The following is a 27,395-nucleotide window of genomic DNA, read 5'->3' as shown; positions in this document are numbered from 1 at the left end:
AAAAAAAAATACATATAGTTATTGTCATTATGAATGGTTTTTTATTTCTGATGTACGGTGGTACAATAATGATTCATTAGAGAGTGGGGGAAAAAAATAAAAAAGGGAGAGAAAAGTTAAAAAAAAGGTTTGATCGGTTAAAGTGTGGACACACAAAACGCACGATACTAAATAAAAAAAAAACTCCCCTTTTTTCATACAAAGCTTTTTTGACTGAAATGGTTATTCCGATACAAATACAAAAGAAAAAAGTTCTCAATGGACGTGTTATGTGTCACCCCCCCCCTCTCTCTCACTCACTCACTCCCCCCGACCTTTTTCTCTTTGTATATTTGACACTCTTTCTAAAAATACTTTTTATATCATCGGACCCCATTGTTACAAAAAGGAACGGGAAGAAAAAAAAAAGTTTTTTTTAAACTGATTTATTTTTTATAGTTTTTTTTTTTTATTCTTCTTTTTTACTAATAGTGACAACAACAGTAATAAGCTCAAGCTTTTTTTTTTTGTGTGCATGTAAACAATAGGGAGAGAAAATAATAAGGGAAACAAACAACAATAAAATATATATGCTGTGTTTGATGTCGTACACATTACAAAAAAAAAAAAAAAAGCAAGGGTACTACAAAAATTTCCTTTTTGTACCATCATTTCTTTTTTGAAAAAAAAAAAAAAAAAAAAATGATTTTGACAATCAAACATCTCCCAAGGGAAACTTTTTCTCTAATTGGTTTTTTTTACACTTTGGTTGACCTGTGTCTAAAATAATGTGAATGTATTGTGGCCGAGTGTCGGAGAAAAGCTAATGTGATCATCACTTTTATGACAGTAAAGTAAACTTTTTGGAAAAAGAAAATAAAAAAAAAAGAAAAAAAGAAAGAGGGTCTGTGCGTTTTTAGAGCCTTTTTTTTTTTATTTTATTGTTGTTATTGTTATTATTGTGAATCAGAGATATACAATTTGTCTCATCTTTATAAAGAGTCCACTGCTCTATCCTGCCCACTAAATTTTAAAGGTACGACTATTTATGCTAAAAGCACTATATTTGGGGTTAAAGAGGAAAAAAAAAAAAAAAGGGGGGGGGGAGAACGTATTAGGGAGCAGTAAGAAAAAAAAAAAGTGATTTTTTAGTAGATGGTTTTTTTGGTAGGGGTAATGGTACCAATTTTGATGACTCGCTTCATGATATTCTTGACCTTGGATGGCTTATTGCTACTACTGCTATTACTACTATATTCGGAAGAATACATGTGTGATTCTGCATCATTATTTATATCATCCTGATAAACAGGTGCTGTATCCTCCTCTCCTCCTCCTCCTCCTGTTGTTGAAGGTTTATTGTGTTTCCGGAGATTCATCAACTTCATGTGTGAAATAGATGAATTTATCAATTTCATGTGGGATTTACTGTTATTTGCAGATTTATCACTCATCAATTCATGATTATAATTACTGGGGGAGGATTGAATCAAGGGCATAAAATCATCAAACGCCACCCGGATTTGATGATCAATGGGTGTCTTATCAAACAAGTAAGAATTAGCAAACGGGTCTTTTGGAACAGGTTCTACTGGACTACAGGCTGCTGTCATCAGACGGTAAAGAATGGGTGATAAAAGAGCGTCAGATGGATGCAATGTCTTTGAAAAGATACTGATATAAGGTTCTTCTTCACTCGGTGGTTCTATGGGATAATCATCTTCCAAAAGTGAATAAAGAGCTGAATCAGCCATATCAAGTGGATCAAAGTTACGTTGATGAATATGATGAATGTGTCGATTATAAGATTTAGCTTTGGCCCGGGCAGCTTCTGACTTGTTCATGGGTTTGGTAGAGATGGTAGTAGGCCAAGCAAAACCTGAATCAACCCTGAATAAAAGTTGCTTTTCTCCATGGATCGTTTTGGAATGCTCAATAATCATACGAGTCAGGAAATGACCTGCCTTTTCAGCAATAATAGGATCACATACCGCTGGTCCCAATGTTACCTTTCCCATAGCTTCACCTAAATGATAAGCATCCATTTCATTAGAGGATTTATGTCGCATCACTTGAACAAGAAAATCAAGTATTTCCACAAGCAAGTTTTCACACCGTTTAGAAATATATCTTGATAAATCATTCAATGTACAAGCTAACCTTTATTCTTTTAGTCAACACATAAACCTTAAAATAAAGAATTATATCTTTTTTTTTCATGTGCTTACTTTCATAATTAATCACTCGCCAGACCTTTTTAGGTACAATACGTTCCTGACAACACCAGAGAGTATCTTGCATTAAAGTCGCTACCGAATGAATACTCACATGAGCAAGATCATCCCCTATACAGTGTTGCTTTCGAAACACCTTTAATAACAAGACACTATTGGGAACTATTTTCAGAATATTTCATTATTAGACAAGATAAAATAAAGGGACACTTTTCTTCTTCTCTAGGGGGGCCACACAACACAACACACACACACACAAAAACCGTCTTTTCTTAACATCACTACCCACATTTAAACTAGCAAATACTACTAGTTGTCATAGCAGCAAGAGGAGAGAATAGATGCGGGGGGGGGGAAGGGAAAAGGGACACAAGGGGAAAATAACAGCAAAAAAAAAAAGAACTTACCAGATTTACGTAAAATCTTACGCTCTTTTAAACCTAGTCAATGTACTATTTGTCAGTTGAGGGAGAAAGTGATCTTATGTATGTTTTTACCTCGCTTTCGAATTTCATCCATACATATTCTACTCACTTGAGCTGCGAAATCAAAGGTATACATCTAAAAGTAAAAGTATTAATACACTTTCTATGATTGTAGTAATCGTATCTAATTCACCTTTTTGGTTGGTCGTAAAAGAAATATGAAGAAAAAGAGAAGAAAAAAAAGAAAAAGAGAGTTGTAAAAACTAGTTTATGTTCAACTGGACTTCTTTGTCACAATCAACCCCTCTTTATTATAAAGAACTCACACGCCTCCTTTATATCTTTTATAAAACATTCAAACAAAGGGAGTAACAAAAAAAAAATTACTTCTTACTGTTTACATGACACATTATTGGTTTGTCCAGCTACTTTACATACACCAGATGCGAAAAAACGGATCTTTAAAATAATAATTAAATAAACCTACGTCACACTCATCACTGTGAAAGTTTTTTTTTTTTTTTTTTTTTTTTTTATTCTTTATAATTTAGTTGCTTGTTTATCCAAGTTTTATTGTAGCTCAATGGACCCAGAAATACCTGTAAATACAAGCTCACCACCAAAAGAACAAGATGTTCTCATGGAAGAGCAAACTACTGTAAATACAACTGAACCTTCTGTTGGAGAAGAAACCCAAACTCCTCCTCCTCAGCAAGAAGCACAGGCTATGGAAGACGTTGTTCAGTCTACAGAACAAGTGTCAGCTATTCCTCAAGAAGAACCCATTCCCAAGGTTGAAGAGACTCACATAGAAGAAACGCCTGCTGCTGCTGCTGCTGCTGCTAATCAGGAACAGTCACCCAACATTCAACAAGAGGAGCCTACTACACAAGAAGAGCCCACTACACAAGAGGCGTCGGCTCCTCAAGAAACAGAGTCTACTCCTCAAGAAGAGACGCCTACTCCACAAGAAGAGACGCCTACTCCTCAAGAAGAGACGCCTACTCCACAAGAAGAGGCGCCTAAAGAGCCCGCTGTCCCAGAACAGAGCGTCGAACCCATGGAAGCAGTTGAATCAACTGCTCAACCAATGGAAGACGTGGAATCAGACGAGCCACCACCATTTTTGAGCGCGCCAGCCTCTTGGCAGATTCCAGTAGCTGCTTTACATCAACAACAACAGCAACAACAGCAACAACAGCAACAACAACAACAACAAAAGCCACACGACATTGTCATGAATAAGACTAATTTAAGAAAAGAAAGATTCGAATCACGTATTAAAGAATCGAAATATGACATTGAGGCTTGGACCAGTTTAATCAATGATGCTCAACAAACTGGTGATTTAGAAGTGATTCGTGATATTTATGAACGCTTTTTGAAAGTCTTTCCTACTTCGGTAAGTTCTTTTTTTTTTTATTATTATTTTTCTTCTGTCGCTCTCGCTCTCTCCCATCCTCCTCTCTCTCTTTATCTCTCTATCGCTTTCTCTTTCTCTCTCTCTCTCTTTGCATATTCCTTTTGAGTTGTTTAGAGTTCAAGCCCAATTGAGATTTTATTCGTGATTAATTGAGATATATTACGAGACTGTTTGTTATTTTGTATATACATACACAGAAAGAAAGAGAGAGAGAGCGGGTTTGGAAGGGGTTAGAACAAAAGTGAAAGAAAAAAAAAAAAGGTTGTGTTTATATGGTTTCTTTGTTTATTCATTTTTTTCCGTCATTTTTTTTCTTTCTTTCTTTTGTTTCCTTCTTCTTCTTTTTTACCTTAATGTGTAGCCAAAGCACTGGCTTGCTTATCTTGAACTGGAGCTCAAGTACTCGAATTTCAATGAAGTGGAAGCATTATTTACACGTTGTCTTAAAACCGTCTTATCGGTCGATCTCTGGAAATTTTATCTTGGTTATATTCGTCGTATTAATTTGGGTGAAAGCGGGTCTGCCGTCACCCCAGAAGCAAGAGCCATCATTGAAAAAGCATACGAGTATGTCTTGAGTAATGTTGGTATTGATAAAGACGCAGGTCCTATCTGGGCTGATTATATTTACTTTTTGAAATCCGCAGAGGTAAAAGCAAAAAAAAAAAAAAAAAAAAAACCCTAACCCCAACACACTTTCTTAACACACACAAATGTAGACTTCAAATACATGGGAAGAACAACGAAAGATGGATTCCATGCGTCGTGCTTATCAAAAAGCAGTAACAATTCCCTTGAATAACGTAGAACATCTTTGGAAAGAGTATGATCAATGGGAGAACAATTTGAACCGTTTAACAGTAAGTTATCTTTTATAAATCAACCCAAGGAATAGGCCTTTAACCATCATATATATATAAAAAGGCAAAGAAATTTTTGGGAGAAAAGTCGTCTGCTTATATGACAGCTCGTACAGCATTACGAGAGATGCGATTATTCACGGATAATATCAATACCAACATGGTACCTTTACCTCCTCATTGGACCCCTCAAGAATTAAATCAATTAGAATTATGGAAGAATTATATTCAATGGGAAAAGGGAGATCCTTTACAGCTGGAAGATGAAGCTGCCGTACTAGATCGCGTTGCTTATACCTATCAACAAGCTTTCCTTGTCTTGAGATTCTATCCAGAGATCTGGTACAGTTTTGCAACCTATTATCAAGAAATGAATAAACCCGAAAAGGCCCTAAGCATTTTAAAACAAGGCATTGAAATCATGCCCACCAGGTATTTTTCTTATTCTGTCAGACCAAAAAAAATTCATTTTTGCTTATTTTTCTTTTACTGCATAGTTTGTTATTAAATTTTGCATATGCTGAATTATGTGAGTCAAGGAGACAATTGGATGATGCGCGACAAGCATTCGATTCGTTGATTTTGAATTTAGATCAAGATATAGAGAATTTAAAACAAACTGCACAACAGGAAATCGCTAAATTACAACATGAAGCTGAGGAAGAAAGAGCTTCCATGAATTTGACGGATGATATTGATGGTGAAGTAAGAGAACAATTACGTGGTCGTGAAAAGAACGTCAAAAAGATTCAAGAAGAAATAGAGTCCAAATTAAATGATCAAGTGAATGTCATTGCTCGTGCTACTTCTTTGGTCTGGATTTGTTACATGCGTTTTGCTCGTCGCACTGACGTAAGGAATTTTTTTTTTTTTTTTTTTACACTGAGAAAGGGGAGTTAGAAGAAGGCTGATATAAATTTTTAAAAAAAAATAGGGTATCAAAAGTGCCCGTGCATTATTCTCTAGAGCTCGTAAAGCTACCAATTGTACATACCATGTCTATGTGTCTGACGCATTAATGGAATATCACAACTCCAAGGATTCCAATGTTGCAGGTAAAGTCTTTAGTCTTGGCCAAAAGACATTTGCGGATAATCCTGATTTTGTATGTCAATATCTGGACTTTTTGATCCAAATGAACGATGACAACAACACACGAGCCTTGTTCGAAAGAACCTTGGCTACCATGCCAGCAGAGAAAGCAGGTCCTATTTGGCTCAAGTTTTTAGATTATGAGAATAAATATGGAGATTTAGCGAGTGTTCAAAATGTTGAGAAGAGACGTATTGAGGCGATGGCTAATGCTACGGTTGCCAATCCAATGGAATCTTTCCTTATTAGACAGAGTTACTTAGACATTCATAATATTGAAGAACAAGAATTAGGTAGTTTGGCTCGTCAACAATTATTAGCCGATAAACATGCTGCTGCTTTAGCCAATGTCAGTGCCTTATCCAATCCCAATCATGATTCCAATCAACAACAACAACAACAACAACAGCAACAGCAACAACAACAGCACATACAGCAGCAACAACAACAGCATGCACAATCTCAACAACATAATAAAGATCACCAGAAAAGACCTCTTTTAGAACCCGTCCATCCTGAAAGATATCCTAGACCTGATTTAAATCAATGGCAAGCATTTAAACCTACTGCCGAATTAAATCGTCGCACGACAACAACAAGTGTAACCGCTACTGTAGCCGCTATTGTGCCTAATTCACCCGTGGTACCTACACCTGTTCCCGTCATTCCCAAGATTGAGTCTATTCTTGAACAACAACAACAACAACAGCAACAACAACAACAACAACAGCAGCAACAACAGCAATTACAGCAGCAACAATTACAGCAGCAACAACAGCAACAACAGCAACAACAGCAACAGCAACAGCAACAACAACAACAACAACAACAACAACAACAACAACAACAGCCTGTGATTTTACCTCCAGTGAATAATAGCTGGAATAATAATACAAATGTAGTCATTCCTCAACAACCTGCCCCACTTCCTGATGCAGTTGCTTATTTTGTTTCGAATTTGCCTCCTGCACAAACATTCAATGGTCCCATGATCCAGCCTGGTGAATTAGTTGATTTATTACGTAATATCATCATACCCTTACCTCCTCAAGGATCTGTTCCTCCTCAACCTGTGCGCTCGATAAACCAATCGAATAATAAACCTCCCATGCAATCCGGTGGCCCAATGAGAGGCTATGGTGCAAGTCGTGGTGGAGGAGGTGGTGGAGGAGGAGGAGGTGGAGGAGGAGGAGGAGGAAATAATAGTGGACGTGGAGGTTTTAAATCAAGAGGTAATATGCCAATGCGTGGAGGTGGTAAATCGAATATGAAGCGTCGTGCTAGGGATGATTACGATGATGACTATAATTCTCACAAAGGTAATATTTGGTTGTTTATATTTTATTATTGTTATTAAACTCTTTTTTTTTAAAAAAAAAGGTATGGGTCCCAATAGACCACCAGATTTTGATCTGTTCAGACAAAGACAAGCAAAAAGACATAGAGATGATCCTCCTTATTAAAAAAATAAAAATATATTTCAATAAACACTACAAATGATTAATAATCACTTTCTTTTTTTAAAACTATTTGAAAATGTGGGAAAATTAAGAGGAAATTTAAATAAGGGACATATTTGTTTATGGGGGGTAGCAATGATATAGATTTATTTTCTTAATAGAAATGATAAAAAAAAAAGAAGCGAAATAGGAAAGTTTTTTTTTTTTTTATATGTTATTATGCGAGAATTATTGGCCACCACGGAGACGAAGGACAAGATGGAGAGTAGATTCCTTTTGAATGTTATAATCGGATAAAGAACGACCATCCTCAAGTTGTTTACCAGCGAAAATAAGACGTTGTTGATCTGGGGGAATACCTTCCTTGTCTTGGATCTTTTGCTTGACGTTTTCAATAGAATCAGAAGACTCAACCTCCAAGGTAATGGTCTTACCAGTGAGGGTCTTTACGAAAATTTGCATACCACCACGGAGACGGAGAACCAAGTGAAGAGTAGATTCCTTTTGGATGTTGTAATCAGATAAAGAACGACCGTCCTCAAGTTGTTTACCAGCGAAAATAAGACGTTGTTGATCTGGGGGAATACCTTCCTTGTCTTGGATCTTTTGCTTGACGTTTTCAATGGAGTCGGAAGACTCAACTTCCAAAGTAATAGTCTTACCAGTGAGAGTCTTTACGAAAATTTGCATACCACCACGGAGACGGAGAACCAAGTGAAGAGTAGATTCCTTTTGAATGTTGTAGTCACTTAAAGAGCGGCCATCTTCGAGTTGTTTACCAGCAAAGATGAGACGTTGTTGATCTGGTGGAATACCTTCCTTATCTTGAATCTTTTGCTTCACGTTTTCAATAGAGTCGGAGGACTCAACTTCCAAAGTGATAGTTTTACCAGTGAGTGTCTTGACAAAGATTTGCATACCACCACGGAGACGAAGAACCAAGTGAAGAGTAGATTCCTTTTGGATATTGTAGTCAGATAAGGAGCGGCCATCTTCGAGTTGTTTACCGGCGAAAATGAGACGTTGTTGGTCTGGGGGAATACCTTCCTTATCTTGAATCTTTTGCTTGACGTTCTCAATAGAGTCAGAAGACTCAACCTCCAAGGTAATGGTCTTACCAGTAAGAGTCTTGACGAAGATTTGCATACCACCACGAAGACGGAGAACGAGATGGAGAGTGGATTCCTTTTGAATGTTGTAATCACTTAAAGAACGACCGTCTTCAAGTTGCTTACCGGCAAAGATAAGACGTTGTTGGTCTGGTGGGATACCTTCCTTATCTTGAATCTTTTGCTTAACATTCTCAATTGAATCAGAAGACTCAACCTCCAAAGTGATAGTTTTACCAGTAAGAGTCTTGACGAAGATTTGCATACCACCACGAAGACGGAGAACGAGATGGAGAGTGGATTCCTTTTGGATATTGTAGTCACTTAAAGAACGACCGTCTTCAAGTTGCTTACCAGCAAAGATAAGACGTTGTTGGTCTGGTGGAATACCTTCCTTGTCTTGAATCTTTTGCTTGACATTTTCGATAGAGTCGGATGATTCGACTTCTAAAGTAATTGTCTTACCAGTGAGTGTTTTTACAAAAATTTGCATGTTGACTATTTTATTTAGTAGAAAAGAAAATATGAAGAAGAAAAGAAAAAAAAGGAAAAATATGAAAAAAAAAAAGTATCCTATTTATAAACAGAAAAAGAACTGCGGATTGTACAGATATATTTTTAATTGGTTCAATTCTGTACTGACGTCGTCATTAGGTGTTACAGAATTGGGGTTTTTGATTTTTTTTTTCTTTCTCTCTTTTAATCAATCTCCTTAAAATTTATAAGCATCTTGACCTATAGAAAAGCATGATTTTTTTTTTGTTGATTAAACTATAAAAAGTTATACATCTTTCTTGTTTCTTTAATACTCAGCATGACAAATCTGAGTTCCAGAAAATCTAGAATCGCGTATAGAGTAGCGTCGTACCTTCCAAATGAAGGAAAATCTCGAACTTTCGAACGTTCTTGGTCAGGTTTCTTTGTCTGTACTTTAAAAAAAAAAAGACACCCTTGATAAATTTTACGCTTCACCCAGCCCTCCCCTCAATTTTCCGGTTACAAAAATGATTGAACGCGGTACAATAATGATATCATGAGTAAAAAAAAAAAAATGGTTACCGATATTTGATCAAAGAACAAAAGACAATGATATCATTTTTGTATTCATTATTAAATTGACTGTCTGCATATATTTCGTCCTGTACCTCTTCAAGTGCCGCTTCATTCATTTTTTATCTTTCATCGGCACAGCTATGAAAAGGCATGTAATATATAAAAAAAATCTTGTTTAAAAACCAATATATCATCAAGTGACACACACGAGAACAGAACGGATTTTCATTTACGTGATCGTCAGAAACATCAACTGCACGAGATAACGAATTCATTAAAAATCGACGGTCTTCCAAAATAGTCGGTAGGAGCTGTAACATTTTCTTTACCCAGTTACACAATGAAGTCTTTTCATTGTTGGCCCTAACAAATTCTCCCAAAGTCCCGTTTAGCTTTTGGATCAGTGATTAAATATCAGAAGAAAAAAAAAAAGGACCCGAAAGTTGGCTTAAGGTTTACGATGTGTGAGTTAATTGAACCCCTCATAAAACAACAAACATTTATTGCCGGTTGCCATGGAACGGGAAATTTTAGCTTTTTTTTTTTTCTCTCATCCATTCATGGTCATTTGTTATGTATTACCTATCTCAGAGAAATAATTAGAGATTATCTGAATACCACTGATCTATGCATCATTTCAATCTCCAAAAAAAAAAAAAAATCGTGCCATTAATGATTAGTTGTTCTTAAGTTTGCCCTTGGTTTAGCTCAATACACCCCTTTCCCCATTTCGCTATTCTTTACCGGGTAAAAACAAACATACAATATAGAGCGTATCCTGGGTTTCGAAACCATATATTACAGGTTTTAATTAAGCGGCATACGATTCAGTCTATTTGAAGTCACTGAAAAAAAAATATGTTATGCGTTATGTATGGAAGTATACAATTCCTATAATGAACTAACAGTCTTTATTTAAAGGGGGTATCTCTTTTTTTTTTCCAGCATTGTCGTTATACAGAAAAAATGCCTAAAATAAAGGTCAAGTCTTTTTTTTTTATTGTGGTGGTCATTGTCGGTCGAAATGAGGAACAAGACCTTCATGCACATGTTCAACTTACGAAATCAATAGATGGCAGCGACAATGTTTGTAAAAACAAACAAGGCAATCGTTAAAGACTTAAACCTGGTGAGCATGTACAACGCATAACAGGGTATTTTGTCAATAGGCATCTGTCCAATTTTTGGAGTAGCAAACGTTTCAAAAGTATTCTTCATAAACGTGATTCCGAGAATCTTCAATTATAAAAAATGTCTGTGTTAGTAAGCAAACACAAATGAATAACTAGCGTCTATGGACCCAAAAAAGTTATCGATAGAGTAAGCATCTTTTAAAAAAATGGATGCTAACATACATGGGCTCATGTTTTGTAGTCTTGACCAATCCGATTCAAGACTGATAGTTTAATAGATCATTGCCAGCAATAACTTTGAAAGCCATTATTATCAAATATGAATTACATGTAATCTTAAAAAAGTTCTCAACATTATAAGCTACCAGAAAATGTTTAAGGAAGACCATATATGCGTGATGATCAAATGTAAATCTTTTCATGCAGATGATGATCGATTCTATAACTACTGGTTTACGGGGGAAAAAAATGAACTCATGCAGTTCATGAATTAGGATTTGGACAGCGTTTAGCTTATAGACCGTGCTATAGATATCTGGTAGCTCCATGAGCTTTTTCGTATCTATAAGACAAAAATCACGCCCTGTTGCATTTAATTTATTCGAAGAGGCTCTGCACATGCATACTTTTGCAAGCCAAAAAAAAAGTTGTTCATTTGCTAAGAGAAATCAAAAGTATATTTATTGTTGGAAGTGGTTTTCAACGGGATGAATCTGGCATGATTTATATAATCAGGCCATAATTGTATAGCAAAAGTCAACTTTTACTCATCATCATTATCAAAGTTTCTACTAACTTGTTTTTATTCGAAATTAGTATTAAAAAAACTCATCATAAAATTTACTATAAAGTGCTTATATTGTTCAGGCTGCATCATTAAGATCGAGTTGATGTTTCATACATCAAGCATAATTCTTAAAATCTCGAAAAAGTCGGTCAATTTTGATTGGCTAAAAGATAAACTGCTTACGTCAACTCTCAATTTTAATATACATAACAGCTTTTTTTTTCTTGTTTTGCGCGGGTTTGCCCATCTGGAAACTCCTCGAAATCAGGATGGACCTGTAATCACCTTCGAATATTTTATTATAACTTTCAATTATATAAGAAAGGTATTCTTAGTTACTTGAGACTGAGTTGAGCTCTTTCTACAGATTCTTTTTGGGGTAAGGGGAGTAAGCATTCAGTAAGCCTTATGTCCCCCCCCCCCGTTTGCACCAAGAAGCATGATAAAACTCAAACTATAAACCGCAGTAATAAAAAGCAAAAATATATTTTTTTCTAAAAATAAAAAGACGAGCGGCCTAATATTGTAATCGTAAAAATGACAAAAGAATACAATAGGGTTTTTATTTGGACTTCAGCGACTAAAATTTTATGAGCACATGGGACAATACAAGCAGTTGGTTGTATCATGATTATATATTGTATCTATTATACTCAGTCCAGTAAAGCTTTGTTATTTATGACTTCACGAATGTGTCTCCGAATATGGCAGGTTTCGTAGCTTTTGCTGGAATACTGGACGCTGACGATTAGTTCTGGGTAACATCGCCTTCTCCACACAGTATACGTAGCTAACGGTCTGAGGGATACTTATCAAGCTGCTGAAGGTGAATTCAACTTCATTTTTACCGTGATGAGCATATTTCAGGTGCCCTAGCTAAAGAGCGGGGGCTGCCTTGGTGATTTAAAGCAACATTCCACTTGCTGGTCGCGCACTTCTGAGTTTGCAAGAAACGGGTCCCTTATCGGTTTAGTCGGTCATTGGTTTGGGGATAAGTGAAGTTCGAAGGGGTGGAACTATCACAAACTGAGAACATGGTGTTTCAACCTCTTTGTAGTGATTTACGTGAGTCCATTTCGAGAGCCATCAAAACTTTTAAAAAAAGGCGGGCGAGTGCACACGGAGACTGACTTCCTCACAGTTGCACTTGGGCAGTCTTATTTACTGAAACTGGCTAGCGATGTCTCCTCCTTTTTATAATAATAAAAACCATACTATCTTTTCTAATATTTGTCTTGATGTAAATTTCTTGTACTTCGTATGAAGAAATATATAGTTTTATTTACTCCAAACCTTCATGAGAGATGGTCTTTGCCTGTGAATTGAATTTTTTGTGAACATACTCTTTTTTCATGCTGCGCATACTGATGAACATGACGTAATCTTTATTTAGCGTCAACAGCTTATGAAAACAATTGAAACGACCCTAATAAGGTTTTAGATGAGCTATAAACCTTTTTCCCCTTCTCATTTCGTCTAAATGTACCGTTGAAGACTGTATTCAATGTGAAATATAAGTTTTAAAGACTAACGTATTTCGATGGCGAGAGTTTTAAAAATAATAATACTAGCATGGTTTCGAGCTGTTTCAGCGTAGACAGGAAATTAGAGATATAGGTGATATCGCTGAGCAGAATTGCATGAAGTATAGCTCCATCTGGGCAAATGAGCATTGGTCAAAGACAGACTAGACTCCTTAAGCAGCTTCTTATGGCGATAGTTGTATACATCTACATAAAAAAAGCATGGACTGAATATCCTTTGAGATAAAAATTACTGATCGACCGGGAACTGTATTTATGTTAAATGATTATAGTGGATACCTAAAGAATCATAACAAAATCATGATGCAATTGAAGCAAGCGATGGAAGCATACAAGTGTGTAGTATCATTTGTAAAAGCTCTAAGAGTCATTGAAAATAGTGTCTAAACACACAACAAGAATTGTCAGCTAATAAATTTTACATTCAGCTATGAGAAATATGGCGTATTTCAGGATGACAACCATAAGACACCGCAAAAGTGCGAGGAAATACTAAATATTATTAATGGACGACACTAAATTCCCCAATCTATGCTTACGATGACATTGAATAAACTTAATAAATTCAATGGCTACAGAGCCTGACTTTCTGGTGGCGTCAGTGTCAGAATTTTTTATATCTCTAAATTCATATTGGCTGACATATTCACAAAGATCGTCTTGTAAAGGTAAGGAATAAGTGCGACAAAGGTAATTATATTCGCTGACAATTATTCAATAATAAGTGAATATCTTACAAATGGTGATTTGTTTTAATCCGAAGAATTGGTAGATAACAAACAAAATATAATTTTTGATAGATTAAATATATGGTATGTGCTTTCGTATTGTCAGTATGTAGTTAGTTAGGAATTGACTCATATGCAAAATGTGAAAATTGTATCGGCAAGCTATTAAAATCTGTGGCACAAGCAAAATGGCCAGTGCATTGCTTTGAAATACACTTTTCTTGGAAATCTCTTTTTTTAAAATCCATATACACAAAGTAGTAATTCCTGTTTATCAATATTATAATGATTGTTTTGACTTTGCAGTATATACCTTATTTAGTAATTCGGACTGTTCTTTTTTTTTTTTTTTTTTGCGCGGCCAAGCGAAGCGCAGGTCGAAGCAACCGACATGTATGGGAATAATAAACATTGAGTGAATTGGGAGGGGCTGTAAGTCCCGACCTACACAGTACATAAAACACTGAGTGAAAAAATGTGTATTAGCATTGAGTGACTTGGGAGGGGCTGTAAGTCCCGACCTACACAGTACATAAAACATTGAGTGAAAAAATGTGTATTAGCATTGAGTGACTTGGGAGGGGCTGTAAGTCCCGACCTACACAGTACATAAAACACTGAGTGAAAAAATGTGTATTAGCATTGAGTGACTTGGGAGGGGCTGTAAGTCCCGACCTACACAGTACATAAAACATTGAGTGAAAAAATGTGTATTAGCATTGAGTGACTTGGGAGGGGCTGTAAGTCCCGACCTACACAGTACATAAAACACTGAGTGAAAAAATGTGTATTAGCATTGAGTGACTTGGGAGGGGCTGTAAGTCCCGACCTACACAGTACATAAAACATTGAGTGAAAAAATGTGTATTAGCATTGAGTGAGCTGGGAGGGGCTGTAAGTCCCGACCTACACAGTACATAAAACATTGAGTGAAAAAATGTGTATTAGCATTGAGTGAGCTGGGAGGGGCTGTAAGTCCCGACCATCACAGTACATAAAACATTGATTGAAAAAAATATTGATTAGCATTGAGTGAGCTGGGAGGGGCTGTAAGTCCCGACCTACACAGTACATAAAACATTGAGTGAAAAAAATATTGATTAGCATTGAGTGAGCTGCGAGGGGCTGTAAGTCCCGACCTACACAGTACATAAAACATTGATTGAAAAAAATATTGATTAGCATTGAGTGAGCTGGGAGGGGCTGTAAGTCCCGACCTACACAGTACATAAAACATTGAGTGAAAAAAATATTGATTAGCATTGAGTGAGCTGGGAGGGGCTGTAAGTCCCGACCATCACAGTACATAAAACATTGATTGAAAAAAATATTGATTAGCATTGAGTGAGCTGGGAGGGGCTGTAAGTCCCGACCATCACAGTACATAAAACATTGATTGAAAAAAATATTGATTAGCATTGAGTGAGTTGGGAGGGGCTGTAAGTCCCGACCTACACAGTACATAAAACATTGAGTGAAAAAATGTGTATTAGCATTGAGTGAATTGGGAGGGGCTGTAAGTCCCGACCATCACAGTACTTAAAACACTGAGTGAAAAAATGTGTATTAGCATTGAGTGAATTGGGAGGGGCTGTAAGTCCCGACCATCACAGTACATAAAACATTGAGTGAAAAAAATATTGATTAGCATTGAGTGAGCTGGGAGGGGCTGTAAGTCCCGACCAACACAGTATATTAAACATTGAGTGAAAAAAAAATACTGATTAGCTGTTTCCGAAAATTGGGTGTCACAGCTATAAATTTTTAAAAAAAAAAAGCTTTAACTTTGTTCAGCCCCTTTTTTCACGAACAATAACAAATGTCTAACATTGGTGATCACGAATTTATTCATTTCAGTGGAGGTAGTCCTCGACGCAGAGGCAGAGCCAGATTCAACGCAGCGGAATCAGCTAATCCCAGAGGTAGAAGACAATCAAGTCGAATTAACATTCCCAGAGCCCCGAGATCCAGTAACAGCAGTAGAGACTCTAACAATGAACCTGAGATTCAGAATGACGCTACCAACAGCACCGATCCCGAAAATAACTCACGATCTTCAACAGGTAAAATGGAAATGGAACGCAAAAACAAACTTTCTAACCTTATTCTCTATTTAGCCAGAGATCACGACTTGAATCGTGCGTGCCACGATAACTTTGAAGAGACAAATATTCTTCGTGAACGTAGAGGTATATACCGTGAAGATTCAACTTCTGATTTTTTTGGACGTCATAATTTACAAGGGATGACAGAAAGATGCCCCTATTGCCATGCCATGCTTTTTAAAGAAGAACAAGTAACAAATCAAAATTTTTCTTTTTGCTGCAGTAATGGAAAAGTCAAAATCGATATTGTTGCTATGCCGACTACTCTTATGCAAAAACTTTTGACTGGAGAACATCCCACAAGTACTGAATTCAGAAAGAATATCCGAATGTACAACAATGCTTTTGCGTTTACATCATTTGGAGCTGATCACGAGGATGAAACGTTTAGTGGATCTAATCAAGGATCATTCACATTCAGAATTCAAGGAGGAACCTATCATCGTTCTGCTCCGTTAACTGTGGGTGAAGGAAGAAAGCCAGTATTTGCTCAAGTCTACTTCAGCGATCCAAATTTACGTATACAACAACACATTGATTTCAATGAAGTTTTGGATCGTCAGTTAGTTGCCCAATTAAATCAAATGATGGAGGAAATATCACCGTATGCCAATCTTTTTGAAAACGCGAGACAAAGATTTTCCTCATATGCAGTAGATAATCAAGAGGAACCAAAAGATCTATACGTCTATGTGCGAGGAAATCCTGGACTTGGTCGCCAGTATGATGTACCTATTGCGGATGAAGTTGCAGCATATATTGCAGATGCAACCGTACCTGACGAAGTTACGAAAGGTAGTAGAGAAGTTATCGTATTTTCAACAGTAACCGGGTTTCCCAAAAAAATGAACGATTGTCATAGCTCTTATGATTCCCTACACTTTTCATTGATGTTCCCTGGAGGTGAAGATGGATGGAACACCAATTTGGAGTTAAATTTAGACGATGAGGCAATCCAGAGAAATCAGGAAAGAGATGAGCAGAGTTTTAGCAGCAATCGGTTAACACAGAAATCGGTCTCTTTAAACCAATTTTATCAGCATCGTTTGCAAGTAAGACCTGGAGAAACAATGACATGTCATTTCGGTCGATTATTTCATTTGTATATTGTGGACATGTATTGTAAAATTGAGGGGCGAAGACTGTACTATTTGCGCACAAATCAAAGCACTTTACGGTCCGAGTTGTACTCTGGATTAGCTGATGTACGAGTTGGTGTGGATATGAGTAGAGAGTCAATTGGAAAAAGAGTGATCTTACCCTCCAGTCATACTGGGTCTCCAAGAGCGTTACATCAAATGCAACAAGATGCCATGGCTGTTGTTAGAGCATTGGGAAAGCCAGATTTGTTTGTAACTATCACTTGCAACCCAAATTGGAAAGAAATTGTTGATGAACTGCTTCCGGGTGAGGTCCCTTCGGAGCGTCCAGATTTAATCTGTCGAGTTTTTGATTTAAAACTTAAAGAAATTTTCACCGATATCAAGGATAAAATGATATTCGGTAAGGTTAAGGGCTTGATTCATGTAATTGAGTATCAGAAACGTGGTCTACCCCACGCCCATGTTGTAATCATCCTTGCTGAGTGTTCTAAGCTTCATACTCCTCGCGATATAGATAGATACATATCTGCTGAAATCCCTGATCCTGTTCGTTTTCCAAAGGCCTTTAAAACAATCACTAAGCATATGATGCACACCCCTTGCAATATATCTTTAACCGATTCCTTTGGTAAAGTGAGAATGTGTCGGGATAACAAAGACAAATCATGCAGTAAACACTTTCCAAAAGATATTTACCATACAACTGTTATTGATGAAAAAGGATTTGCTAAATACAGAAGACGTCCTACGAATCTTTTTGTTCTTTTCCCAAATGGGTACCGTGCTGATAATCGTTGGGTTGTTCCTCACAATCTATACCTTGCCGTAAAATACAACACACATATCAACGTTGAATTTTGTGCTGGAAATCAGGCTATTAAATATCTGTTCAAGTATATATACAAAGGATCAGATCGTGCTCAAATTGCAGTATTACCTGCTCAAACCGACCCTGCCCATATTACAGCTACCACTCCAACTGTGATTTCGCCTGATAATGATGATGAACTGGATGAAATCACGAGCTGGCTAAGTGTTCGGTATATATCCACAGTAGAAGCATGTTGGCGCATAATGGGTAAACGTACTCATTCATGTCAACCTTCCATCAAAAGATTAGCCATTCATTTGCCAAATCAACAGAATGTTACTTTTGCTGAAGGAGCCAGTAATGTCGAAATCCAGAGGGCAATGGAAAAACAGACTACACTGACAGCTTATTTTAAGCTTAACTGCGATGACATCGATGCAAGGTCTATTTTGTATAATGACATACCGGCCCACTATGTTCAAGACGCCAAGACACACCTATGGAAAAAACGACGCAATCATCAAAAGTATCCACCAATTGGGCGAATGTACTTTATATCAGCTACTGATATTGAACGATATTGTCTACGTTTACTTCTCCTGCATGTCAAAGGTGCAACAAGCTTTGATCAGCTTAAAACCACTGATTCGTATGATGACGATGGTGTTAGATCAACTGGGACCACACAATGGCCAACATTTCGAGAAGCTGCACAAGCTCTGAATTTGTTAGAAGACGGGAGAGAATGGGATAGGGCTATGACAGAGGCCTTTATGCTTTGTTCCAGTTCAGCAAAAATTCGAGAACTTTTTTCTGTTCTTTTAATTTTTAATTTTGTTCCGAACTACAAAGAAATTTGGGACAATCATAGAGAGAATCTTTCAGCCGACTTTGAGTATACTTATCGTCAAAGCCTTGCTAATCATGGTGTTGATAATCAGGGTTGTCCAGTCGACCTGGATGAGCAAGATATTGCTTTCATAATGAATCAGACAATCTTGGATATTGCAAGCCGATTGCTTAAAAACTATAAGGATATTGCAAATTTTCCTGAATTACCTCAACCAGATCCATCCACATATAATGCCTATGCAGCTAGGGCCCAAAATTTGTATGATCACGAAATCGGCCAGTATGATGTGGATGATTTAGCAATCAATGTTGTCGTATATGAAGGCCAAGAAAATGGCAGTTTAAATTCGGAGCAACGTGTCATTTATGACGAGATTGTTTCAGCAATCTACAGAAATAGTGATGCTCCATCACAAAGTTCATTCTTTTTTGTTGACGGTCCAGGTGGCACAGGAAAAACATTTCTTTACAATGCCTTGCTTTCAAAAGTACGCTCTGGTGGTGAAGTTGCTTTGGCGTGTGCCTCATCTGGTATTGCTGCTACTTTGCTTCCTGGTGGTCGAACAGCGCATTCATTGTTTCAAATACCAATTGATATTGACGAATCATCTGTTTGCAATATTAAGTTACAAGATATTAGTGCCAAAATGATAAACGATGCCAAGCTTATTATCTGGGATGAAGCTCCAATGATGAACAAGATGACATTCGAATGTGTCAGTCGTCTGTTGCAAGAAATAACCGGTAACTACTCTCTTCCTTTTGGCGGAAAAGTGGTCGTTTTGGGCGGTGATTTTAGGCAAACATTGCCTATTGTTCAGTTTGGTTCCCGCTCTGATATTGTCAATGCATGTGTAACCAACTCTGTCCTGTTTAGGGATTGTAAAGTCTTGCGTCTTTTAAGAAATATGAGGCTTACATCCGATTCCATTCTGGAGGACGGCACGCCGTTTCAAGATTATCTTCTGGGAATAGGCGAGGGTCGTCAGCAAATATACGATCAATATATATCTATTCCTGCATCGATCGTATCATATGCTGAGTCCATTCAAGAGGTGGTTGACAATGTTTTTGGAGATTCGTTAAGTGACGAAAGTCTTTATAAAAATCAAGAGTTCATTGTCAGTAAAGCAATTCTTGCAGCTCACAACACAACAGTTGACGAAATTAATGAATTAGCAACAGAGAAATTACCTGGAATATCAATGGTTTACCTTTCCGATGATTCAATCGAGGAAACGCAAAATTCTGGGTCTACTAACTTTCCTGTCGAATCTCTCAATGCGATCAAACCTTCCGGTATGCCTCCACATAAATTGGTTTTGAAAAGATTCCAGCCGATTATGTGTTTGAGAAATATCAATCCTGCCGAGGGTCTTTGTAATGGCACAAGACTTATTTGTCGCAACTTTACAAGAAACGTAATCGAAGCTGAGATTGCTGTTGGTGATTATGCTGGTACTTTTGTTTTGATTCCCAGAATTGTCTTGATCTCTTCGGACAATGCAAACTTGCCTTTCACCCTTCGTCGTCGTCAATTTCCAGTGCAGCCTGCATTTGGAATGACTATAAACAAATCACAAGGCCAAACTCTTTCTTTTGCAGCAATTTGTCTGATCAAACCCGTTTTCACGCACGGTCAACTTTATGTTGCTTTATCACGGGTTCGTAACCCTGCCAATCTCAATGTAATCTTATTAAAAGAGCAACCATTATCAACACTCACAGACAACGTTGTATTTACCGAAGTCTTAAATCGAACACAAAACCACACTTAGATTTAACATATATTATTCATTATCAATAAACTCTATTTTTATCCCTTTTATTAGCATTGAGTGGCGTCGGTGGCCCGCTGCAGGCGCGAGATCGCCCCCAGCAGGAACGTAGGTTATTTTTACCGTAGCGAAGCGAAGGTCAAAAAATTACCGAAGTGGGCTGGGGCCGCGATCTCGTATATATAAAAATGAATTGGTGTATTGTGGGAACAATAGAATTATTGTGGGAAAATATAGCTTAAAGCATGATCGTATCATTGCATATTTGGTGCTACTAAAACCCAGGTCCAAATTAAGAACCCCGTTCCTATTTTAGATGCATTAAACAATGACGCAAGATTCACACGATGATGTTATTTATCCGACCTCTGTTTTTTTTATTTTATAAAATGTGCTTCTTTAAATATTAGGCTAGATTATAGTCCCAATCTATATAAGCGTGACATGTAAGAGATCCGTATTCTATTTATATTCAAAGTCATCTAAAACTGACAAATGAGATCCTGATGCTACATGTTTTAAAAGAAAAAAATAAAGTGCGAGGGATTTTCTGCAACAATGCGTCTATAAAATGCCTAATAAAGACGATTTCCCTTTTCTCTTTTTAATTTTTGTAATAAATTTTTAATTCTTCAACAGAAAAATATTAAAAATGTCTCTCCGTGCTCCCTCTCCTCCCTCAACGGGATACAGTATCATTGATATTCGTAGTTCTCTCAAAGATGATATCAAGACTGATGGTCGTCCTCCTTCTCCTCCAACATCTGCTGATGTTTCTGAGGATGCTTTCAATGGTTCTGATTTGGTTGACACTATTTTGGAGTCTCTTGATAAATCCACAGGTCACAAATCAATTCCAACCTACATCCTTTACGATAAGAAAGGTCTCCAGCTCTTTGATCAAATCACTCAGCTTAGTGATGAATATTACTTAACAGGTGCAGAACTTGATATTTTGATGCGAAAATCAGACGATCTTATAAATCGCTTACAAAACGGTAGCGTCATATTTGAATTAGGTGCTGGGTAAGTTTAAACAGAAACGTCTTTGTGAAAACAAAAAAAAAATCTGACCCTGCATTCAGTGCTCTTCGCAAGACACAGGTTATCCTTCGAGCTATTGAAAAAAGAAAGATACGCGTGTCATATTATGCATTGGATCTTGATCAACATGAATTAGACAAATCGTTGGCCTCTCTTGGTGAATTTCAGTATGTACAATTATATGGGCTTTTGGGTACGTATGATCAGGGCATACCTTGGATTAGCAAGCACTTTACTTCTTCCGACGTTCAGAAGAACTTTTTATGGATGGGAAGTTCTATTGGCAATCAAAATCGGTTGGAATCTGCCATGTTTCTTCGTCGACTTCAGAGAATGTGCATGGAGCCAGGGGATTTTTTTGTGATCGGGTTTGATAAACGAAACGCTGCCGAAAAAATTGAGTTGGCATATGATGATTCCTATGGTGTTACCCGTGAATTTATCATGAATGGATTGGATCATGTGAACCGTATCATGGGGCAAGAAAACTTTGTTAATAGAGCAGACTTTGCTTATGATTCCGTGTATCAAGAAAAGCAAGGGCGTCATCTTTCCCATTACCGTGCGTTGAAGGATACCACGGTCCATTACAAAACGTCACAAAAGGAATATGATATCAAGATTAAGAAGGACGAGCTTATCCATGTCGAGCACTCTTACAAATACTCACTCGGTGAAATACAAAGTATTTTGTCAGCAGCTGACCTTAACATGGTCGATTATTGGCTAGATTCCAACGATCAGTATCGTCTTGTTTTAGCCGAAAGCCGACCCTTTATCTTTGATCGTAACATTGAACAAGTTCGCAACACCATCTTTCCATCAAAGAAACTTTTTGAGTTAGAGCCCATCAATTGTTATGATTGTAATGAAGGCCAGTTGACAACTTTGGAAAATATCGAGGTCGAAACATTAGACCATTCGTTATTGAACACGAACAAGACATGGCCTACCGAAATCCTGCCTACGATGCATGAATGGAGTGAACTTTGGAAATCGTGGGACTTGGTGACACAACATATGTTAAATCCCAACATCATGTTTGAGAAGCCTATTTCTTTCCGTCATCCTTTTATATTTTATTTAGGCCATATCCCTGCTTTCCTTGATATACAGCTTTCACGTCATCAGGTCGACAAGGAATTAGGTGCTACGGACTTAACTGAACCCAAATACTATGCAGATATTTTCGAGCGCGGTATTGATCCCGATATGGATGATCCTACTCAGTGTAACCCTCATTCTGTTGTACCTGCAAATGAAAGTGATTGGCCATCTGTAGAATCTATCTTCACTTACCAAAGTAATATTCGTCAACGTCTTCAACGTCTCTTGGCCTATTGGGAAGCAGAAGCCTTCAAGAGTCAGTCACCATCCTGGGTAGATGCTAAACCTTCGCGAAGACGTCAAATGCGCATTGTCTGGATGTGTTTTGAACACGAGGCGATGCATCTTGAAACTTTACTTTATATGCTTGTTCAAAGCCCTAATGTCTTACCTCCTCAGGGTGTTGCCCTGCCATCCTGGAAACTTGCTAGTCAAGAATCAAAGAAAGCTGAGCTTTCTCAACTACCTGAGGCTCCCACACTCAAGATACAACAAGCAACTGTTACATTAGGCCACAATGATAGCGAATCTGCGGACTTATTAAGCGAGAAGGGCGCTTTGAAAGGGTTCGGTTGGGATAATGAACATCCCGAACGTCAAGTAGAAGTCGCAGATTTTGAAATACAAATAAGGCCAGTAACTAATGGTGAGTATTATGCCTATCTTGAAGCAACTCACAGTAAGGCTATACCATCCTCTTGGATTGTGAAAGATGGTAAAACTTTTGTTCGTACAGTCTTTGGTCCGTGTCCTCTTCCTTATGCTCAAAACTGGCCGGTTCAAACATCGTATAGAGAAGCCAAGGGATATGCTGATTTCAAGGGCCGTCGACTTCCTTCGGAGGCCGAGCTAGTTTTGTTCCGTGATTTCACTTCAGCTGGAAAAGTCAAGGAAACCATGAATAAGTGGACTAACATTGGGTTTGAGAACTGGAGCCCTACTGATGTTAGTAATGATCAAATTCATAACTTGGGTGATGTTTGGGAATGGACAGAGACAGTTTGGGAAAGCCATACAGGGTTTGAGGCCTCCAATATTTATCCTGGATACTCTGCCGATTTCTTTGACGGAAAACACCATGTTATATCTGGTGGAAGTTGGGCCACTCACCCACGTATTGCTGAACGCAGATCCTTTAGAAACTGGTATCAATGTGGATACCCTTATGCATTTAGTGGCTTCAGACTTTGTCATTATTAATGACACATATCATTTTTAACAAATTTGTTTATTGTATAAATCATTTTAACGTTAACACCGTAATGTCGCCATGCATATTTAAATAAACAATAAATTATCCCTAATTGGCTTTTTTTTTTAAGCAAGGTGATGTTTGTTGATTACGCCAAAGGATGAAGATAGAAAATGGGCTGACATTTTTTATAACAAGAAAAAAATACATGAATATATATATTTACAATGCGTATATATTGAGCATGAGGATTGGCCTACTGTCTCAGGAAAGGGTGATTTAATGCTTCTTTAGCAGTATATCGTTTGGTATGTATGAGTACAAGACAGTGCTTCATAAGATCGACAGCTTGCAAGAATTCTTCACCGTCCCATTTTTTTATGTTGTCGTTGTTCATCTCTCGACATAAAAGTTCAATGTTCATTTCCTCCTCAGGAATGGCTGGTATATTTGTTTTTATTGTGCGACCTACGAGATGTGTAAAAATAAGAATAAAATTATATGAAAACAGAAAAAAAAAAAAAAAAAAGGCTTACCATAGTGTTGGCTAAATTCCCTTAAATTCTTCATGCCAAACAAATGCGCAAATTCCATGATAGCATCGGAATCATCTTCTGGATTAAAAAAAGGATATCTTCCACTAAGAATAATCAAAAGCAGAACACCAACAGCCCAGATATCGATGGCTATACAAAACTTATCAATACAATTTTTTTTTTCAGGAAGCGTTTCATTCATTAAGTAAGTACCTGTTGTTTGGTTTAAGTATTTTAACATGACCTCTGGTGCTCTAAATCCCTTTGTTCCTGAGCGTCCTCCTTGAAAGGCCGGTCTAAAAATGTACATTTAATAGGTATTATAATTTTTTAGAACAAAAAAGCGCAAAACATTACCTCCTGTCGTACATGTAATGGCCATCTTCGCTATGCTCTTGGGTATATTGAGCATTAGCTACTAAACCATTACCTTCGCGTCTGAAAATCGTCTATATTTGTCCAAAACATAATAAAATAAGTCTTTCTGCCTATCTCAATATCATATATATATATAACCTCTTTTTGAGCTAAACCGAAATCAGCGAGATATCCAAGTTTTGTTTTGTTGCTGTACAAAAAGTTTCCAGGTTTAACATCGCGATGAATAATTCCCTTTTCATGCACACCTCTTAAACCAATAAGTAGTTGAGATATGTATGATTTGACATCAGCCATTGTCATATCCAGAAAGAATGTCTACAATAAAAGAGGATATCGTTTAGACTTGATTAATTTAATTTATATGTAGACTTACGTCAAAGTGATCAAAGTCGATATAGGGTAGTACAACATAGGTGTAAGGTTCATGTCGAAATGCAGTAATAAGTGGTGTAATACACGGTGATGATCTATTGATGGGAGTCTGTTACTATCAAATTGTAGAAAGATTGACTCTTTTTTTTTTACCTTAATATCGTAAGAAAATGGATTTCGTTGGCCACACGCACTGGTGAACTAATATCAAAGATCAACTTGACTGCAACAAGGTTGTCATCAGTTTTAGTAACCACGCCGCCTTGATCCACTTCCATATACTCATCCGCTAATAAATCTCTTGCTTTATAGACTTTACTGAATGTGCCTTTGTGAAAGTTACGAGTTAAAGTCAGAGGTAACAACATTACAAAGCAAATTAAAATTACCTCTACCGGCTCTTTCGATAAATTCGTAATAACGAGACAGAGTCGGAAATTCTTCAAAGATGGCGTCAATCTCTTGTCTGTCTCTCTCTTGTATTTTTTCCTTGTAAGCCTTTGCGGTATTATTCTCTTTTGATTTTTTCTCAGTAACTGGACCGATGCTTGCCGTGGTTGTTACATCTGTACTTATTGCAGTTGTACCTGTTGCATCCGTACTTGTTGCATCCGTACTTGCTGCATCTGTACTTGTTGCTATTACTGAACTCTCAACGGGGATTTGTGCTTTGCATTTAGTTTGTACAGGCATCTTTTTACTTGACTTTTCAGTCTTCTTTTCCTGAATAACAATCGTTGTATCTCTCTTGCTGCTTCTTCCTCTTCTAAGTTCGAGTGGGGTTTCTTTTTCTACTTTCTTTCCCATAGATTTATCTCCTGTAAGGTCTAAACTACTCTCCAATCCTTTCTCTGATCCTCTCATCGATCTTCTTACTGGAGCTGTGACTTTTTTTACTTCGGGGACGACCTCTTCTAGTAACTTCTTTTGATTTCTCGTTAATCTTTTGACGATAGGAGTTGGCTCGGTGTTCGATTTTCTTTTATTGGAAGTGGTGATTTTTGGCGGGGTAATAGCTTCCAATTCAGGTTTATCTACTGAATTTGCGTTGTCTAACTTTTCTGAGTCTTTTTGGTTTCCAGAATATGTAGGTGAAAGACATGTTGTATTTTGACTAGGTGGTGGTGTTGGAAGGTCGTTTTTGTGATCTAATGTCGCATCGGTATTGGATCCCTGGTCTAAGGTGATATCAGACTCTTTTGTAATATCGAAAGTGCGTGACATGTTCATGTGGTCCTCTTGCGTCAATTTCATATCGGTTTTTTGTATCGAACCCGTATTAATGCCTGGCGACATCTTTTGGTTCGATTCTTGTGGTGAGTTTATATTGGATTCTTTTGGAGAGTGCAAACCAGATTCCTGGGTAAAGTTTGCATTTACTTTTTTAGGCATGTTCATGTAAAGTCCCTGTGACAAGTCTGTATTAGATTCCTGCGTTGAACTGGTGCCAGAATGTGGGGATTCAGACTGTTGTGTCAGGTCTGAATCAGGCCCTTGTGTTGAAATTAAATCAGACTGTCGCGTCATATTGGTAACTGTATTTTGTATTGACGCGATGTCAAACTTTTCCGGTGATGCGGTGTGATCAGACTCTTTTATTGAGGATGCATCGGGTTTGTATGTTGATACAACAGTAGAATGTTGTTCTAAGTCTACGCTAAACTCCTGCGATGGATTGATAGCAGAGTTCTGAGTTGTTGTGAGGAAAGACTCTTGCATCGATGAGATATCTGAGAATCCTGACAAGTGGTGGTCGTTTTGTTTGGCAGTTTGCGAGGTATGTTTATAATTTCCATGTTGTGGCGTTGGTTTATACTCTAAAAAGTGCGAATCAAAGGGACTGTTCTCTTCAGACAAGGTAGACGAAGGCATTTTAAAAGTTGTTTTCCTAGAGCTTTGTAATTCAGGTACCTTTGATTCAAATGTGGAAGATTCTGCTGGAGAGCATAAAGGAGGTTCGTTATCGCTAGGACAAACTTCACTCTTGTAAAACTCAAGTACATTGTACCGAGCGTCGTCGTTCAGAATGGAATGGTTGTAATGACTTTGGAAACAAGCATCAGCAAATGAGTCATAAACCTCCAAAAGCGACGTCTCATTCTTTAATGAAGGCATATTGAAGGGCGACGAAGGTATCTCATGACGTAAATTGGTTTGTTTTGTGTTACGTCTTGGTGAAGAGTATTTACTTCCAGGAATTACAATAGGTATACCTCGGCTATCCATTATTGAAAGAAAATACAAAGAAAAAAAAAAGTTAAAATTTTTTTTTGCTGTCAACAACGTC

At 37.4% G+C, this 27,395-nt stretch overlaps 6 protein-coding genes across 6 annotated transcripts; 2 read left to right on the top strand and 4 right to left on the bottom strand.

Moving 5' to 3' along the window:
- Window positions 1–914: 914 nt before the first annotated feature.
- Window positions 915–2,532, bottom strand: EV154DRAFT_238112 (uncharacterized protein). The gene is made up of 3 exons (XM_051594538.1): window positions 2,503–2,532; window positions 2,208–2,375; window positions 915–2,134 (listed from the first exon to the last, which is right to left on the bottom strand). Exons 2-3 carry the CDS (start codon window positions 2,278–2,280, stop codon window positions 1,128–1,130), a joined length of 1,080 nt encoding a protein of 359 aa, XP_051462838.1. The 5' UTR covers window positions 2,281–2,375; window positions 2,503–2,532; the 3' UTR covers window positions 915–1,127.
- Window positions 2,533–4,352: 1,820 nt separating this feature from the next.
- EV154DRAFT_237572 (uncharacterized protein) lies at window positions 4,353–7,534 on the top strand. Its single transcript, XM_051594536.1, has 6 exons — window positions 4,353–4,710; window positions 4,781–4,921; window positions 4,986–5,353; window positions 5,419–5,773; window positions 5,856–7,332; window positions 7,394–7,534. Exons 2-6 carry the CDS (start codon window positions 4,811–4,813, stop codon window positions 7,474–7,476), a joined length of 2,394 nt encoding a protein of 797 aa, XP_051462837.1. The 5' UTR covers window positions 4,353–4,710; window positions 4,781–4,810; the 3' UTR covers window positions 7,477–7,534.
- A 1-nt stretch (window position 7,535) lies between these two features.
- EV154DRAFT_237569 (polyubiquitin) lies at window positions 7,536–9,256 on the bottom strand. Its single transcript, XM_051594535.1, has one exon. It carries the CDS (start codon window positions 9,073–9,075, stop codon window positions 7,702–7,704), a length of 1,374 nt encoding a protein of 457 aa, XP_051462836.1. The 5' UTR covers window positions 9,076–9,256; the 3' UTR covers window positions 7,536–7,701.
- A 1,444-nt stretch (window positions 9,257–10,700) lies between these two features.
- On the bottom strand, window positions 10,701–11,388 carry EV154DRAFT_476435 (uncharacterized protein; the record flags this gene model as incomplete). The annotated part of the gene is made up of 2 exons (XM_051598035.1): window positions 10,701–10,871; window positions 11,065–11,388. The coding sequence occupies 2 exons, from the start codon at window positions 11,386–11,388 to the stop codon at window positions 10,701–10,703; spliced, it is 495 nt and encodes a 164-aa protein (XP_051462835.1).
- A 9,695-nt stretch (window positions 11,389–21,083) lies between these two features.
- Window positions 21,084–23,936, top strand: EV154DRAFT_492173 (uncharacterized protein). Its single transcript, XM_051599650.1, has 2 exons — window positions 21,084–21,502; window positions 21,562–23,936. Exons 1-2 carry the CDS (start codon window positions 21,129–21,131, stop codon window positions 23,825–23,827), a joined length of 2,640 nt encoding a protein of 879 aa, XP_051462834.1. The 5' UTR covers window positions 21,084–21,128; the 3' UTR covers window positions 23,828–23,936.
- A 148-nt stretch (window positions 23,937–24,084) lies between these two features.
- Window positions 24,085–27,346, bottom strand: EV154DRAFT_589357 (kinase-like domain-containing protein; the record flags this gene model as incomplete). The annotated part of the gene is made up of 7 exons (XM_051606851.1): window positions 25,498–27,346; window positions 25,262–25,436; window positions 25,110–25,203; window positions 24,786–25,051; window positions 24,569–24,651; window positions 24,356–24,505; window positions 24,085–24,287 (listed from the first exon to the last, which is right to left on the bottom strand). Coding segments are annotated over exons 1-7 (2,808 nt in total), but the record flags the coding sequence as incomplete, so codon positions are not given.
- Window positions 27,347–27,395: the final 49 nt, after the last annotated feature.

This window comes from Mucor mucedo, assembly GCF_025094135.1.
Source record: "Mucor mucedo strain NRRL 3635 chromosome Unknown EV154scaffold_5, whole genome shotgun sequence".
In the NCBI taxonomy this organism is placed as follows: domain Eukaryota; kingdom Fungi; phylum Mucoromycota; class Mucoromycetes; order Mucorales; family Mucoraceae; genus Mucor; species Mucor mucedo.
The sequence above is the reverse complement of the archived record's forward strand: the minus strand, read 5'-3'. Positions and strand labels throughout refer to the sequence as shown.

Bases quoted from the DNA above. Each gene is read 5' to 3' on its own strand.
- EV154DRAFT_237569 (XM_051594535.1), bottom strand. From the start codon at position 9,075: ATGCAAATTTTTGTAAAAACACTCACTGGTAAGACAATTACTTTAGAA.
- EV154DRAFT_492173 (XM_051599650.1), top strand. From the start codon at position 21,129: ATGTCTCTCCGTGCTCCCTCTCCTCCCTCAACGGGATACAGTATCATT. The intron at 21,503-21,561 runs GTAAGTTTAAAC...CCCTGCATTCAG, and splicing joins ATATTTGAATTAGGTGCTGG to TGCTCTTCGCAAGACACAGG.
- EV154DRAFT_238112 (XM_051594538.1), bottom strand. From the start codon at position 2,280: ATGCAAGATACTCTCTGGTGTTGTCAGGAACGTATTGTACCTAAAAAG. The intron at 2,135-2,207 runs GTAAGCACATGA...AATAAAGGTTAG, and splicing joins GCGAGTGATTAATTATGAAA to CTTGTACATTGAATGATTTA.
- EV154DRAFT_237572 (XM_051594536.1), top strand. From the start codon at position 4,811: ATGGATTCCATGCGTCGTGCTTATCAAAAAGCAGTAACAATTCCCTTG. The intron at 4,922-4,985 runs GTAAGTTATCTT...ATATATAAAAAG, and splicing joins ACAATTTGAACCGTTTAACA to GCAAAGAAATTTTTGGGAGA. The intron at 7,333-7,393 runs GTAATATTTGGT...TTAAAAAAAAAG, and splicing joins TGACTATAATTCTCACAAAG to GTATGGGTCCCAATAGACCA.